General features: G+C 34.2%; 1 protein-coding gene across 3 annotated transcripts in view; it reads left to right on the forward strand.

Annotated features, from left to right (window-relative positions):
• The window catches only part of CWC22 (CWC22 spliceosome associated protein homolog), a 63,808-nt gene that overhangs the window by 38,114 nt on the left and 7,285 nt on the right, over positions 1 to 18,409 (forward strand). For all 3 annotated transcript variants that reach the window (XM_060016500.1, XM_060016501.1, XM_060016499.1), the window contains exons 9-17: positions 444 to 579; positions 670 to 876; positions 967 to 1,029; positions 5,234 to 5,338; positions 6,605 to 6,686; positions 10,260 to 10,320; positions 14,071 to 14,148; positions 14,777 to 14,929; positions 17,072 to 17,199. In XM_060016500.1, coding sequence (XP_059872483.1) covers positions 444 to 579; positions 670 to 876; positions 967 to 1,029; positions 5,234 to 5,338; positions 6,605 to 6,686; positions 10,260 to 10,320; positions 14,071 to 14,148; positions 14,777 to 14,929; positions 17,072 to 17,199 — 1,013 coding nt within the window. The remainder of the gene's footprint in view (positions 1 to 443; positions 580 to 669; positions 877 to 966; positions 1,030 to 5,233; positions 5,339 to 6,604; positions 6,687 to 10,259; positions 10,321 to 14,070; positions 14,149 to 14,776; positions 14,930 to 17,071; positions 17,200 to 18,409) is intronic.

The raw sequence follows: 18,409 nt of genomic DNA on the forward strand, positions 1-18,409 counted from the left end.
GAGTTGTGGTCATGGAGAAGGATATAAAAAGAATCATGTTACTGTTCTTCATATAGTAATTATGAAAATATCTCAGATTAAAAATTAGTAAATGACTTTTTAACTTATATTTTGAGGTTAATTATGGCATTTCCTATAGCTAATATATATTTCCTATATAGAGAGTATAAGGAGAATATTTCTTCTGGAGATAAATCATATAATTGTATTCAGTGTAGTAAATTAAGACTTTTGGAAAAGTCCTCAGAAAATTCTTAACAGATGCATAATGGAAGTGAAAGAAAAATTGTATCCCATATTTGGAGTATTTTTATGTACATTATAAATCTTTGCTCATCATCATCTAGCAAAAGCTAGATTTACTAATTTTTAAAATGACCGTCAGTAGTAGATTAATATATGTAAAAGCATTTTCTCTATTCTATGTCTTCATTCTGTTCAAGGCTCATGAAGTTTTATGCTTAGAAATGCTCACTTTGCTCCTGGAAAGACCAACAGATGATAGTGTTGAAGTAGCTATTGGTTTTCTTAAGGAATGTGGTCTCAAATTAACACAAGTGTCACCAAGAGGAATCAATGGTAAGTATTTATCCTTGGTTTGATATTGAGCTTTTATTTGAGTATTGTAATATGTATTGCTTAGTTTATTTTCTTTCGGCTTAACTTTAGCTATATTTGAACGTCTTCGAAACATTCTCCATGAGTCTGAAATTGACAAAAGAGTTCAGTATATGATTGAAGTGATGTTTGCTGTAAGGAAGGATGGATTCAAGGACCACCCTGTTGTTCTAGAAGGACTTGACTTAGTGGAAGAAGATGATCAGTTCACCCATATGCTCCCTCTGGAAGATGACTATAATCCAGAAGATGTTCTTAGTAAGTCAGGGGTAGGCGTTGGGAAGTGGAGTACAAACAAATGTAAATACAGAAAATAAACACTAACTTAACTTTTAATTTTTTTTTGAGATGTTTTCAAGATGGATCCTAATTTTATGGAGAATGAAGAGAAGTACAAAGCTATTAAGAAGGGTATGTAGAATTTTACAAAATAATTTCCTTTGGATAAGTAGAAGCAATTTATGTAATTATGTAATACTGATAGAATGGTATAGATCACTGACTGCCACCTATTGAAATATTTGCTCTGTGAAGCCATTCTCTTCACTGTTTGCCCATGCATTATTTTTCTCTCTAGTGCTTATCCATGGTATTAGTTCATTCTAAATTATTTAATTTTCCCTCTCCTCTTTCTATTTAATTATTCAGCTCTTAAGCTTCATCCCTCTTAAGAAATATTCATGTATTACCAATGGCCTTTATTTAACTTAAATTGCCACCCAATTTAACATTCAATTCAGTGCTGTACTTTATTATAAAGTTCTATACTTCATTATTTGTTGAGGGCAGGTTGATATTTTTCTGATAAAATCAGTCACAGTGCTAGATATGGTATTGGTATTTAATATACTTAATAAATGGATAAGTTGATTATTTTATCATTTGTACATCATTAGTATATTATAAGCACTAACTTTGTACAGATACTGGTTTGTATTTTGTTTTTGCCATTACTAGCTTAGTCACCTAGAACAAATTGCTTGTTTGATGTAATGTTACTTGTTTGTGTAAGGATAAATAAAACACAGTGTTTTATATTGCCACAGAGCATGTATTTAGACACTGGTACTGCGTGTTTTTTTTGGTTTTTTTTCATGTGTGTCATTATTTTTCTTCTAAAGCTAATATCCAGAGCTACTTATATCATTCTATTATATTCTGTTACATAATTATATATATTATTTTATATATTATAATTATATAATAATTTCATCGGTTTTTTTACCTTGAGTTGTGATTTTACCTGACAAATACTTGCAGCTCTGAAAGCTCCTAGGAAGAGAGAGCAGAGACGTAGAACTCTTGTCATTGCTGCGTTCTATGCTTTAGTCATGCTTAGAAGTGAAATGTTGACGGGTAAAGGTGTAAGAAGCTTCCAGTTTTATACGTTATCCTAAAAATCTGGTACAGCAAATATGTTTCTCTCTTTAGTTGCTGTTTTCCTAGGTGGGGGTTTCACTGCAACAGCCAGATTCCTTTTTCTCTAATAAATTTAGTTTTCAAACATGCAGAAACCCCTTAAACCCATTTTCTTCTTTTCTTATGAACTTCTTTTTCTACTGTCTCCCTAAAAGATGGCAAATGATTTTGTGGAATTCTTATTATACCTGGTATGGTTTTGTTTATTTATTTATTTTTTTTGAACTTGGAAATTCCCCATCCATTTCTTTGGGCTCTTGGCAGTTGGCCAAGAAAGTTGTACTTTTCTTTATTACAACATTTCTTAAACTCTGTGGTCTCAAGATCCCTTTACACTCTTCAAAATTGTTGAGGACTCCAAAGAGCTTTTGTTTATGTGAGTTGTATCTATTGACATTTACTTATTAGAAATTAAAACTGATAACATAAAAAATATTAGATGATTTCGAAATAATAATAAACATAGTACATATTTGCCTGTTACATGTTTTTATGAAAATAACTACAAAAAGAAATTTAAGAAAAAGAATAGCATGTTTTATATATTTTGTGCAGTTTAATGTTTGGCCTAATAGGAAACAGTTGGATTCTCATATTGTTTCTGATTTCAGTCTGTTGCAGTAGGTTGTTTTGATTGAAATATATGATGGAAATTTAGCCTAACCACAGATACGTCGTTGGAAAAGGAGGAGTATTTTAATAGCCTTTTCAGAATTATAATTGTGTATATTTCTCTTTAATACTATTCCAATCAATATTTAGTAGCTTCTTAATGATTTAATTGCATTGTGAAACCTGAAACAATATCCACAAATTTTCATACTTTGTTAACATTAAAATCCATTGGCCTGTCACTTTGAATGGATCTTTTACTCATGCGTGATTTCATAACATGTTGCATTGGTCATTTGGAAAATACTGATTCACTGAATTATTCACATCTTCCAAGTATTAACTTGTTAACATTTTCAAAATTGACACATTAATACAATGTCAAGAAATCACATTTATTCATATTACCACCTATCTTATCAGAAAAGTCTAAGTATTGGGAAGCTGTCAAGCTCACAGGGATGGATACAAGTTTTCCAAAATTCTAATTTCCTCTTGAAAACTCTTAATTTGATCATGGTGGCAAATACCTGAAAATACCTATGTTTATTTTCCTTGAAATGATAGTCTCACTTTGTTTATATTTGAGAAAATGTCTGGTAAATACCTAACAACTCTAGTTTGTCTGCCATTCTTTCAAGTAAAAATGAAAAATATGGCTAATTCATCTTGCAACTCAGTCACACAAGTGCTTTTCCTTGAGATAGCCACCACCGTTGTACATTTGTCTTTAACAGAAGTGCTATATATAAACTCCATATTTTCTTACTCAGACTATTATAAATGCCAATACTCAAGGGCTAAGATTTAACAAAATTAATAATTTTATATTTTTTCTTCAAGGGCATTCTTAAATGAAACTGTGTGTGTGTGTGTGTGTGTGTGTGTGTGTGTGTGTGTGTGTCCCCCTACTACAATAGTGTGGCAGTAAAGAATACAATGACTGCTAGTGCAGTTCAATACCTTGATTTTGCTCAAGATGCAGCAAGTTTTAACCCTTCTTGCTTTTGCATCATCATTTCAGATGTCAGCACAGTGAAAAGGCAGATAATATCTTGGTATTATTATGAAAATAGTTTGACCTCACAGACTACCTGACAAGTCTCAGTGATTCCCCCCAGGACTCACAGACCATGCTTGGAAACCACTGCTTTATTCAGTTAATAAAATCCAGTTGTCATGGCCTAAGTGATTTCAGTAAGTAGATCTTAAAGTGAAGAGATAAGGAGAGGATGATGTAAATGACTAGACAATCCATTTGACCTTAATTCTTTCAGAAAATGTTCTAGAGTTGGCATTAAAAAATGGCTGCAGCAGGAAGTGGGCACAGCTTTAGTAATTAGCACCTTAGAGTGACCCAGGTGTACTTGTGTTTTAGGTCTTACAGCATTTGGGAAAACAGCAGGAGTGCCTGTCTTCCTACTATTGAATACTAAACAGTTTCCTCTTTTAAAGGTCTGTCTAAGCCACTTTATGTCATAATAAACTAGACACTTAAGATCACTTCTTGAAGTCACAATTTGTTAGAAGTATTCTCAAGGAGACTTGTGCGCCAGCTAAGGCCTGAATGACAACTCTCCATTTTTGTAAAATGATTTGTTTCTCACAGTAGGAAGTTCTCTGCTAACATTAAGTATTACATGTGGCTCCTGATGTATATTACTTGGTTAAATATAAGGAAATTAGAATTTTCCTAAAACTTAGTTGACCCCCAAACTATATTAAGTCCTGTCTGATTATAATAAAAATGCAAAAAATGCAAAAAATGCAAAAAATGAATTGTTGTCTAGGTTTGTAAAATCTTTGTCAGACAGATAGAGCACATACCATTGGGCAAAATACGATTCTGGTTTTTGTCATTTATTACTATTAACATGATGACAGGCCTTATGTAGTCTCTTATTTACATCACTGTTTTCGCCCAGTTCTTAATGTGACATGTATTTTAAGAAATGATATTCCAATGAAGTGCTCATCTTACCAGTTTTTCTTAAAGGCCTTTAAACTTCCATTTCTATTGTACATATGCAAAGTCTATGGATTGTAATGTTCTATTTAATAAGTATATATTTTAATAAAAATCTCACCACTATTTATGTAAAGTGAATGCTAAATTACACAATTTTTTCTTCTCCCTTCTTTGTCTTTCAAAAAACATTCTTAGCCTAAATTCTTGTTTTCTATAGCTAGCCTTAGCTTCTTATGATAAATTATCTTCTTTCTGATGATGAACTAATATTTTGACTCCGATATGCTAACTTCTCTTCCTAATTTATTGTTCCAGTGCTCTTGCTCTTTTGGAAAACCTTCATCTGCTTTTTCTTTGTTCTTCTCATCCCTTGCTTGTTTCATGGCCACTTTCTATCTGGCAGAAGAATTACACATATGGCTTTCTCTAGTCAAATTAGTTACAATGCTCTGTGAACACTCAGGCAATAACATACGGCCTGTGTGATCATCTTCACTGGTTGATAAACTGTTACACCACTGTGGGTTGCAGTGAACTGAGAATTATCTTCTTGGAATGAGATGCATTTATATCCCTTGCTCATTCATATTTTCTAAACCTACTTTTTTCTTTTAGAAATTCTTGATGAAGGAGATAGTGACTCAAACACAGACCAAGATGCTGGGAGTAGTGAAGAGGAGGAGGAAGAAGAGGAGGAAGAGGGAGAAGAAGATGAAGAAGGTAAAAGTATAGCTTATTCAAATGAAACTGTAAAATACTCCCAAGGTAATCTGCTGTACTCCTCTAAAACAGTGGCTCTTAATCTGTGGAGGGTTGCAAGCGATGCTGCTGTCATCTAATGGGTGAAGGCTAGAGATGCTGTGAAACATCCTGTGAGTCATAAGACTGCCCCCCACAGCAAAGTATCAGTATTGGCAAGGTTGGAAGACCCTGCTCGGAAAGTATTAAACAAGGAAATTCATTTTTTAATATCAACATAATTTTAACTTGACATTTTATGACTTTGGTTATAAACTCTGAAAAGGGTACATTCATGTTGAGGGCATGTGATTTATGTTACCCTGACATGAATGTAACAGATGAGAGTGACTAGATATTTGCTCTTTATGTTGGAAAAATAGAGTGGAGAGGCCCAAAGCTATACTTGAACAGAAGCAGGCATGATGTTCTTCCTCTTCAGCTTTGATTATATTATTTCACAGGAAAATAAGCTCAGAACTTTACTTTGGTTAAGTCTCAGTTAAAACATCAGAACATAACACTGGTCAATATTTACTTATGTTACATATTTGAAAATATTAAAAGTATATCTTTCCCTTTTAGGGCGTAATGTTCTGTCTTAGAGTATAGTAGCTCTTCTACAACATAGTTTATAAAAATGAGTTTGATTTTTTCCAATGTCTTCCTCATTTAAAACATCTCCTAATCATGTACTACATTTATTTAACTTTAGCATTTCTTTGTTTTAATGTGAAAATACTATTCAAATAAAAACTATTAAATGTTTATAAGGAAAGTTTTCATGCATTAGGTAAGAGAAAATTTTAACAAATATTCATATTACTGTTGGACCCATTAAACCTGTCATGATGATCCAGTGTTCTCTGAAACTGAATTTCTACCCATAAATTACAGTTCTTTCAAATTATCAAGGTAACGGTTTGTAAATATGGAAATAATGTTTTACCAAACAACAGCATGAGTGCAGCCTTTTATAATGTCTAAATGAGCAGGTGACACAGAAACAAAAATAGTTTTCCTGGCTTGGTTCTGGACTTCTTTGAGGTGAATAAACTTATTAAAATACTCTAAGATACGGCAAAAGCCTAGAAATAGTTACTTTGAATTCTGGAAATACTTATACTGTAGAAGAGAGTGTTATTAAACTCATAGATTCTAAATAGATTATGAAAATATTATACAGGGATACATTTTCAGTTCACATTTATTTGTGTAGTTTTATAATTTTGTTATGTTTAATTTCAGGACAAACGGTGACTATTCATGACAAAACAGAAATTAATCTAGTCTCATTTCGTCGTACAATTTATCTTGCTATTCAGTCAAGGTAAGGTACTGTAGATCAGTTCATCCTTATTTTTGACAGGGGATGGGCAAGCAGATGGGATTTTTAGAATCTGTTAACAGAAAACTAGACACTATTGCAGGGAGTCTCAAACTACTTGCCTCTACCCCCATCCCAAGCCCCAGTTAATAGATTCCTGCTGTTGGTTCTTCACTTCAAGAGCAAATTGTCTTTACTTATCTGTTGCGTAATTAAATGTTTTTCTTTTTAAAGCTATGTCATTTCTTATGTTTAAATATCACTAATAACCTGAAAACAATTCTACATTACAGAGTTAGCACAGTGTTTAATTGTGTAGTGGAAGTTTAATGTTTTATTTTTTTTTAATTTGGTTTCTAACTCTGGCTCTAAGCAGAGAAACACTGTTATGATGACGTTTGGACACTTGACTTGTTGTGCAAATGGAAATGAATATGAACGGAAGTAGGAATTAGGAAGGTTTTAAGGACCCTTTGAAGTAATGTTAAGCAAGAACTACTGTGATGTCATGAAAACAACCTATTCCCTTTGAAGGCAGGGACTTTGGTTTTAAAGAGAAATAAATGAAAATATTAAATGCTTAGTACATCTGTTGTTTCGAATGGTAATCAGCCTATTGATTTAGTGGGCACCGTGTATATTTTACAGTGGAGAAGGAATATTTTCTCTGTTTTGTTTTGTTACTAGGTTTTGTATATTTCCATTTAGTATGATGTAATAGCAAAAATGATTCATAAGTAGGAGTCGTCTTGTTTTCAGTCTGTCTGAAAACTTTTTGGCTTAGATTCGTCTTCAAAAAGAGAAATGTTAAACAGCAAAACATTGCTAAGAAATTTTTTTGCTTTACCCTTACATGTTTCTTTGCCTTTCACATGAAAGGAAAACCTATTAAATGTTTTTTTATACAAACTTAAAAGTGAGAAATTTTTGTTTTAAGTAGCTATTCTTAGAGTTTGACCTTTTATTTGTTTGTCCTTTTTTTTAGAAATTCAATAGTAATCAGTTGTAAAGAGCAGATTCACTGCTTTAATATTGCTATTAACACTAACTTTGAAGAGTCACAGTGGAGCTCTTTGAATTATTATTTAAAAGAAACTTTGTTTTTTAAGCGATCTAACCTTGATAACCTCTGAATCACACAAAAAGATTTGAAAAACTAAAACATTAGACAAGTGACAGCCACTATTATATAGTGGCACCAATTCTAATAACAGTACAATAAGTACTGTCTTATGTGTTATTTGTTAAGAGTCTCAGCCCCTAAATGCCTAGTAAAACTAATTTTAGGAAGTAAACACAACTTTGATAAAAAGGTGTTTAAAGGACTTGGTTGGGAGACTCACGTAATGGGATTATAAAATGTGAAAAAGTTACGAAACAAATATTATTCTAGATGAATAAGTAATGTTGGTCATTAAAACAGCTAAAGTGGTTTACTTTATCTTTTTAAAGCAACAGTACTTAGTAGTAATGATGAGTTCAGTTAGATACACGGAAAGATTACTGGTGGAAATTTAAATTGGTGCATTCTTTATGGAAAGCCTTCTGGCAGCATGAATCAGTGGCTTAGTTTGATTGCCATTTGACCCTTCTTTTTCATTGTTTCTCAAAGAAATACATATTGACAGAGAATTATACACAGAATTGTTCAAAGCAAAAAGAGAGGGGGAGAGAGAGAGAATCTTATTGCCCAGTATGAATAATCAAAATGTTCAATTTATACCACCATTGAAAATTAGGTTAATGGAGCATTGGTACTGATGTGGGCAAGTGGTCTGATTTATTGTTAGGTGGGGATAAAAACTAATAATATAGACTATATAATACCATGCTGGTAGCATTATCTTAAGTATACAAATAGGAAGGCAGATTCTAGAAATAATACATTAACATAACACCAGTGGTTATCTTGAGAGGAGGTTGGATTATTTATATAAACTGTTCACTTTTGGAAATCTTCTGAACAAAACCAAGTTCTGGCAACTGAACTATTTGGGGATTTTATTTTTTTACTTTCTTTCCTTTTAGACTTGTTGACTGACCTCAACAGTACTCTGATCTTAATGTTCTGGCTCCTTAAGCAGTCTTCTTTTATTTATGGAAACATAAAACAACACAACTAGCTTTGCTATTAAAAATTAGACTTTCCTGGTTGTTCTTGCTTTTAAGTGATGTTGAAGCTGTAGCATCAGAGGGAGGTGGGACTTCAATGTCCTCAACAATTTGAAGTTTCTTAAATTGGAGACATCAACAAACCATTTGTAAGCACGGCTTGAAAACTGGCATCATGTAAAGGCTTTTTTCTTTCCCCTTCCCTCAGTCACTATTAATTTGTGCTAAACCTGGAATTCATTTGGTTTAAAATATCAAGCAAATTTAATTCATTTAATATTTACATTTAGTGCAGCTTCAAAACAGTCATGGTAAGTAGTCACCAAATACTTCTAAAGTAAAACAGGAACAAGGGAAATAGACTGTCATACCTTCTCCCTTATTCTTCACTTACTAGATAAAAGGAAAGTTGTAAAAATTTCCATGACCTACTTGACTTGTTTTTCAGAAATTACAGGATTTTCTTCCTGAGTACTAATTCTTTTTTTTTTTTGAATAAAAACTAGAAAATATCACATCTTTTAAAATACTTTCTGGTATTGCTGTATTATTGAAATTTATCAACTCCAGTCAACTATTTTAATCTTAGAGCTAGATATTGTTTAATATTATCTGTTGTGAAAGCTCTTTCTTGATAGCTTTCTTTTTTTCTTTTTAGTTTTTTTGAAATTCCATTCTACCATCTTGAATTATTACCCCTTTTGTGTTTATGAAACCCAATCAGTAATAGAAGCTGAGGAATAGAGATGAAGTATAAAACTAAATTCGTACTTATATTTCAGTGGGTGATTATTTTACACTGCTGTTATCAAAAGATATTAGCATTATTCCTGAATCAAGTTCACACTGAGTTTGATAATTCTCTTAAGTGAAGCATATTGAAGATATTTTTCATGTAATTTATATAAGTGTTGTATAAAAACATTTTTTTCTTTGTAAGTGATTTTGGTTATGTACTGTTTTTATACTTAGTTTTTATATAATGTACAATAGAAGCCCTGTGTTTGGGTATGAATCAAGATAACTTGTAAAGGTGGTGATTAAGCACTGGATGTCATGCTGGGCTCCTGGAACATCTTTTACCTCTTCCTGACTTGGATCAGGAGAAGTGGAAATATTTAGCAGTGTAATAAAAATTTGCTTGCTTTCTGTGTCTATGGATTTGCACATTCTGGACATTGTATATAAATGGAATTATACTGTATGTGGTCTTTATGTCTGGCTTCTTTCACTTAGCATAAGTCAAAGTCCATCCATTTTATACTGTAGTATGTATCAGTACTTCATTCCTTGCAGAGTTAAGAACTATGTCTTTTTTATATATACAATGCAGTAATATGAAATTATAGTAAAAAAATATTTAAAACAATTATTAAAGTAAGATTTTTATATATGAAAGAGTGCTACAGTTTAAATATGCTGCAGGTTTTTAACCTAATTATTGTGACCATTTTATCTCTACAGTTTAGATTTTGAAGAGTGTGCTCACAAATTGCTGAAAATGGAGTTTCCTGAGGGTCAAACAGTAAGTTAATACTTTTTTTTCTTTAGGAAATATATACTGGTTATAAAAATGGTTAAGACAGTTAATAGGTTTCATGAATTGAAACAGTAACTCAGTACTGAATACTCATTTTTTTAAATGTAGATTTTCTAAAATTTTAAAGTAACTCAAAACTTAGGAGTTCCGAGGTGCTTCATATATGCTACTCATTCCAGTGACTTAAATTGGCTGTTTGATTTGGCTTTGGGAAAAGGATGAAGTCTCTCTGAACCACCACACTTCACACAAATTTCTGAGTGGTTGCCTGTAAATCAAATGGTGGCTTAAATACAATAGGAAGTTTGTTCTCTAATGAATTACTGGTTCGTCTACTTTATGCACTAAAACGTTCTTTTGTCATAGAAGTTGTGAAGATCACCATACATGTTGTTACATTACTTTAATTGCATACAGAAGAATCTGTACCATTTTTTTCATGCATTAATTCATTTAACAAAATGTATTCAGCATATATTGTATGTCAGGCACTCTGCAAGGTGTCAGGGATTTAGCTGGCCATAAAGTACATTTTAGCCCCCTCTTAGCCCATTAGTCTTATAACTAGTTAGTAAACGTCAGTATTCAAAGTATCATAGAACCCTAATACCAAGGATAATAAAGACTAGATGGGTGTTTTTTTCTAGTTGTATTCTTATGTATATTATTCCCTGTCCATCTGGATTTTAGATCCTTGGAACCTGAGCCAAGGCTTTCAAGGTTTTGTTTTTCACACCTTCCTTTACATGTAGTAGACAGGTGCAGAGTGAATGTATCAGCTCTACTAGGCTGTTTGGTTTCTAGTTCTTCTAAAAGATCTTCTTGACAATCTGAGCTAAGTTAACGTTAAGTGGAGGTCCTTTGTCTTAAGGCTTTAAATATGTTCTGTTACAGGGATAGGCACACTGTGGCCCAGGCTCACTGCCCATTTTTGTAAATAAAGTTTTATTGGAGTGCAGCTGTGCCCATTGGTTGATGTATTGTGTATGGCTGCTTTTGCCCTATAGCAGCAGAATTGACTAGTTGCAACAGAGACTATATGGCCACTAAAGCCTAAAATATGTACTGTCTGGCCTTTTTTTTTTTTTTTTTTTTTTTTTCGGCGGTACGTGGTCCTCTCACTGTTGTGGCCTCTCCCGTTGCGGAGCACAGGCTCTGGACATGCAGGCTCAGCGGCCATGGCTCACGGGCCTAGCCGCTCCGCGGCATGTGGGATTTTCCCGGACCGGGGCATGAACCCGTGTCACCTGCATCGGCAGGTGGGCTCTCAACCACTGCACCACCAGAGAAACCCTACTCTCTGGCTTTTTACAGAAAAAGTTTCCCAGCCTTTGTTCAAGAATATAGATTAGTTCTTGAAATGCCATGGTATGGAATTTTGAAAAGAGATTATTCTTTTCAAATTTAAAAAATTATATTTTCCCTCTTAAAATTTATTTATTGGTATATTAATAATAGTGTACCTATTTGTATTATGGTTCACTTGATGTGTTGTCATTGGAAGGGAATAAATTAGTGAATTAACCTTTAAAATTATAATTGAAACTGAAGTTATAGTATGATCTTGTCACATTATTTGAGGAATACAATTAAGTCATTATAAATTTTATTAATATTAATCCAGAGGATAGTTGTTCTAGAACTTAACTTCAACATATTTTGATAACATTTGGAAGAGTGTCTTAGTGCATCTATTTTCGTGCACTCAAAAGACTCTCCTAAAATCACTATGATATTTAATTAAAATGTTAAAGTATTTAATTATTTTATGCCACAGGGAATAACTGTTGTAATTGCACTTAGTCTAAGGAAGAAAGTAATTTGTTTTTCAGGTAGTGCTGACTTTATTAGCAATGCTATCAGCATATTACCATGTTATATTGTTTAAAACCTGATTACCTGTTAGGTTATTGTAAAATACAGTGTTGGTAGAAGAAGTTGAAAATGTATTTTAGTATATCAAATTAACATTATATGGCAGAACTCAGAAAAGCCTCATTTAAGTTTTTAGTACTATATTAAATTTTGACAAGTACATCTCTTCAGAACTTAGACATTTATAAACATTTTAATTGACGCAACTCGTGACTAATTTTTTAAAAAATTATAATAATTTAGTTATATAATTACATCTAAAAATAATCTTATATTGTGAAGGGAGGCCTTTGAGTAGATAGTTTTATAAGTGAATTATCAGCTTCTAGAACAGCACTGTCCAATAGAACTTTCTGCAGTGATGAAAATATTCATATTCTGCACTGTTTAGTACAGTGGCCACTATACTTGTCACATGTCGCTTTTGAGTACTTAAAGTGTGACTGAGAAACTAAAATTTGATGTAATGTTAAGCAATTTAAATTTAAATAGCTATGTGTTGCTAGGGCCTACCATACTGGACAGCACAGTTTTAGAGTGTCTGTTCTGTGCTTCTTCAGGGTCCCCTTGCTTCCTCTTGCACATAGATATTTGCAGTAAATGCATATTGACCTCATTTTTTAAATAATTTACAATAATTGCTTAGGTTGTATCTTAGTAATTATTATATCAAGTGACAAAATGTTACAAAATGTTATCAAGAGACAAAAGTGTCAAAATTCTTAATTGAAGATATAAAGGTAAAATTAAAGTAAAAATGAACTGAAATGTATACATTATATTTTATAAGCTTGGTTTCTGTTTGTGGAAAGCAAATACATTGCAGTTACTGTATTTAAAAAAACTAATTTTAAACTTTCTGATAAGAAATGTTTTGTTGAGAAATATATTTAGTTAATTCTACAGCAGTGCTCAGGGTTAGGGGTAGGGTTATGCCTTTTTTCATTTTGTCTCCATTGATTTGTCCACATTTCCTGAGTTTCTTCACTTATGAAATTTCTATAATCAACACATATTTCATTAAGGTTATTTCAGGAATTAGTAAATAATATTTATTTGTTAAAGTCATTTGTGATGATGGTATTTCCTGATCCTGGATTTATTCTTGCATTTCTTAGTTCAACAGAATTTTCACAAAGGAGTTTTCAAGGCCCATAAATAACTGATTGGACAGTGTGTTATTATAGAAGTTATGAAATGATTCCATCTATTTATAGAGATTCATCTATTGACAGATCTATATGTATAACATTTATTTTGAGGCTAAAAAACTTAGCCACAAAGGTCTTTTTTTGTTGTTGCTCTTTTAAATATATTTTCTTCTTTATCAGCCAGAGGGTCATTTACATTAACATTGAAGCTGTGCCCATGTATGCTTCTGTAAAGACTCACCATGTTCTGCCTTCTCCATACTAACAAAATATATTCCTTCATAATTGGGTTTAAATCTTTGGAAGATGTATAACTGAATTGTTATATGTCATATTGGTGATCTATATTTAAAAGACTTCTGTGTAGAATCTTTTTAGAATACAGTATATTCAGTCTCTTTTTGATGTATCTGTTTCCTATACTAGGTTTTCATGAAGTGGTTCATACTTATATGAATTTAGAATTTTATAATCAATCTAATTAGCATAAATGACTATGGAATTTCTGTCAGGCAAACAGAAGACTTTAAAAAACTATAGGCTTGAATAGATTGAATTTTTTGTTTTGTCTGCACAACTAAAGTTCACAGAGTTTTGCGTTTTTAAAACCTTATTTAAAAATTCAGGCTGTCTCTATCATATTGATAAATTATCATATAGCATGGATTCACTGTGTTTTGAATCATTAATGTAATTGTTCTCCAAATAGAAAGAACTGTGCAACATGATACTTGACTGCTGTGCCCAACAAAGGACATATGAGAAATTTTTTGGCTTATTAGCTGGGGTGAGTTCCAACCTCATTTTTCTTGTTGGATTTTGATGAAATCACAAGGGTAATTCTTAACATGAGTATTGCGAATTAATGTGTCTGCTTTGTTGCCTGGTCTAGTAACATATCTTCGCTGAAAGCAAATTGTTCTTCCCTTCCACAGGTTTCCCACTCTGCAGCTTCCTCCTTTCCCACTTCATTTTTGTAGTGCCTTTATACTACGTATTACTCTTCCAGAACTTTGAGAAATTCCACATGCTTTGTAAAATTTCCCAAAGAGGACAGTTGAATGCTGTCTTTTCAAAATTTCACAGCAATTTCTGAAGTCAAGTACATGCTCAGGCAGCACAAATAAAGCATGAGCTAAAATAATTTTTTGAGTCCAAACTCAACCCACAGAGAAGTATATTTATCTTATACAAATGTGTATGTCTGTGGTGAGCTACATGTATAACTTTGTTTTAGCATATAAATCCCAGGTAGATAGGGGTGATATATATTAACTTCTTTTTTGAGCATCCCATTATACAGCACAAGAAGATTGAGTGATATGATATACAAATATTTATTAACTTTTGATTGAATAAAATTAGTATTTAATATGCTCATAATGGTATTGACATTTTTATTTTTAATTTATTAGCGATTTTGCATGCTAAAAAAAGAATACATGGAATCCTTTGAAAGTATATTCAAAGAACAATATGATACCATCCATCGCTTGGAAACAAACAAATTGAGAAATGTTGCTAAGATGTTTGCTCACCTCTTATACACCGATTCACTTCCATGGAGCGTAAGTAGATAGGTCAATATTTGTACTTCTTTCCTAATCCCCTGTTATTATGAAATAGATATTAAGTATAGCACAGCCATACTTTTCCTATGTAGGAAATGTACTTTAAAATGAAATGTTGAGGGCTTCCCTGGTGGCGCAGTGGTTGAGAGTCCGCCTGCCGATGCAGGGGATACGGGTTCGTGCCCCGGTCCAGGAAGATCCCACATGCCGCGGAGCGGCTAGGCCCATGAGCCATGGCCGCTGAGCCTGCGCGTCCAGAGCCTGTGCTCCGCAACAGGAGAGGCCACAACAGTGAGAGGCCCGCGTACCGCAAAAAAAAAAAAAAAAGAAATGTGGAGCAAACTTTTACTATAACGGCAGTCTTTGAGGTTGTGTTCATATAACATGGGATCAAAAAACTAAGTAGGGACTCCCCTGGTGCTGCAGTGGTTAAGAATCCGCCTGCCAATGCAGGGGACACAGGTTCGATCCCTGGTCTAGGAAGGTCCCACATGCCGCTGAGCAATCAAGCCTGTGCTCCACAGCTACTGAGCCCGCACGCCTAGAGTCCATGCTCCGCAACAAGAGAAGCCACCTCAATGAGAAGCCCGCGCACCGCAACGAAGAGTAGCCCCCGCTCGCCACAACTAGAGAAAGCCCGCACACAAGAACGAAGACCCAATGCAGCCAAAAATAAATCAATTGATTAATTAATTAATTATTTTTAAAAAAGAAAAGCTAAGTAAATAATGTGTGAGTGTAAGAAATACTATCCTGGATGATATTAACAGTCCAAACATTACAGTTCTTTCTGATAGTGATGGCTAGGAGTGTTTTCAGAGAAAATGTAGATTTTCATCTTCTCTGTATACACACATGTGTGCACACTCATATTCACATACACCAATAGTCTGGTGGCATATGAGCCTCTGAGTTACTGCCTGTTTCCTGACGGAGTAACTGTCAATAGTTCCTCTGGTAAGGACATAAGAGAAATGACTGTTCTGGCAAGATGTATTTTTCTTAGCAGGCATTGAAGTTGGGTAAGTGATAGGGAGGAAGTTCTGTAGTCATAGTTAGAACAAGGAAAGATACTCTCGATGGGGAAATGTACACTGGGTTGGAATTTGAACTGCATTCATTAAGCTGGCACTTAATTGTACAATTACTATTCATTCAACAGCCACTTGTTTAGTCACCAACTCTGTGCCCAGAAAGAGACACTGGGCATCCAAAATGAATTGTATATGGTCCCTGCTTTCAAGAAGCTTAGTACCATAAAACAGAAGAGGTAAGATGCCCAAGGTAATAATGCAAAATACAAAGTAGTAGGTTAGGCTGAAGGAACTGAAAAATCGGAAAGAAATTATATCCAAGATGGAAGAAAAAAGAGAATCATATTGTAGAATACCACAACCCAGTGGTAGAATGAAGCAGCATCATTGAGCTTATAAATGGTGGATAGAGTTTTGTAATACTTTAAGTACTAAGTGTGTCCAGCTACCTTAATAGGTATTTATAAGCTAACCCAGCAGGCTAATCATAACTTTTACTTTGTTTTTACTCCCTTCTCTGGGAAAATGAAATCAAAGTTTTAAACAATTGAAATAAGTGAGCTCCTGGAACACATCCATAAAAAACTGGAGGTTGCTTTTATTTTTATTTACCCTAAAATTTCTCTCTGTGAGCTTCAGTAAGCCCAATCTTAACTATTCAGAACAAGCCATCACTCTTCGTCTTTACTCGTCTTGTGTACTCTAGTCCTGGACAAAACTGTAGCTTGATGCTTTAAGTGGCATTTTTCCCCATACCCTCTTACACCCATGTTTTGATGAGTGAGTTTTAGGAGCTAATAATCTTAGCATTATATGCTCAAGACAATATTCCTTCCTGCTATAAAAAGCACATTACTCAGGAAAGAGAATGAACTCTATTTCTGTAGCATCTTAACATTTTGGAAATTTGTATGGAGAAGCAGTCTTAAACTTTCCCAAGTAATAATGCGTATCAGCATAAAGGAAGATATTTAGAGATAATTCTAACTGCAGATGAGAGCAAATCGTTAATTTCAAGGGACACTATAAGTTACAGATATTGGTCACTTTGTCTCATCTTTTGAACACCAAGATAAAATTATCGTTTTCTAATTTTAATTTTCAGGTTCTTGAATGCATAAAGCTGAGTGAAGAAACCACTACATCATCCAGTAGAATTTTTGTGAAAATATTTTTCCAAGAACTGTGTGAATACATGGGTCTTCCTAAACTTAATGGAAGATTAAAGGATGAGTAAGTTTATTATTAAGCACTCTTTATTCTTACTGCCCTCGGAGGTTTTCCCCTACTTTAGCAGCCGTAAGTTCACCCTTAGTTGTAAAAATACAAGTTAAGTCCTTAGGACATTCTTTGTCCGTTACACTGTTCTGACTCTGATGCTCTGTGTGGCACAGAACAACGTGAAACTTTTAACGATCGATTAGTTCAAGTAGAGAAAATGCAGAATTAACGCCTCTTTTAGTTTAGTTAGAACATACAAAATTTTTTTTGCATGCTCACTGGAGTTTCCCAGTAATGAGTATTTGTAGTTTTATTTTCATTTTTACCCTAATATTGAGCCAAAGAATGATAATTTTTTTTATTATCAGTGGATGATTGTGAACATATACCAGTGAATATCAGTCCTGTAACTGTTGAAATTATTACACTGAACTAGGGCTTTGTTCCAGGACTATTATGGAATCCCTGTCCCAGCTTCCTTACTTCCTGTGTATTCAGATTGCCCATTGCCATGCACATTGGCTTCTACTCCATTCACACTCCTGAAATCCTTTCAGATTTTTTTCAGTGACCACCTGCCGAGTCCCGCAGTCTTTCTCAGTCCTCATGCCTCGTGACCTCGTGGTCTCACTTACACCGTTGACCACTTGCTCATGAGCTCACTTTCTTATTCTGCCTTGCTCCCCCCAACCTCTCTCTCCTCTTCAGCCTGCCTCTCCGGTATTCGCTAAAGGTCTGTCCTGGATTCTGCATGCTCTGGGCGGGTCCATCCACTTCTCTTAGCTTCGTATACTTACTTATTGGTCCTTACCTACTTTGCCAGGCTCACATACTCCCTCCCCAGCAAGCCCGCACTGCGGCTGCACTGCACCAACGCTGCGCAGCTGGTTAAGCAAGTCCGGCTCATTCATGCCTCCTTACCTCTGTTACCAGAGCTAGGAATTCCTTCTCTTGTTCTATCCAGCAAACTCGTATTAATCGTTCCTCTTACATTAAGTTACCTTTTTCTATGAAGAATGGTTTTTCCTAACTCTGCAGCTTAGTGCATTGAATGTAGCACTCAAAACCACATGTCCCGGGCTTCCCCTGGTGGCGCAGTGGTTGGGAGTCCGCCTGCCCGATGCAGGGGACGCAGGTTCGTTCCCCCGTCCGGGAAGATCCCACATGCCAACGGAGCGGCTGGGCCCGTGAGCCATGGCCGCTGAACCTGCATGTCCGGAGC

This window comes from Delphinus delphis, chromosome 7 (assembly GCF_949987515.2).
Source record: "Delphinus delphis chromosome 7, mDelDel1.2, whole genome shotgun sequence".
NCBI lineage: Eukaryota > Metazoa > Chordata > Mammalia > Artiodactyla > Delphinidae > Delphinus > Delphinus delphis.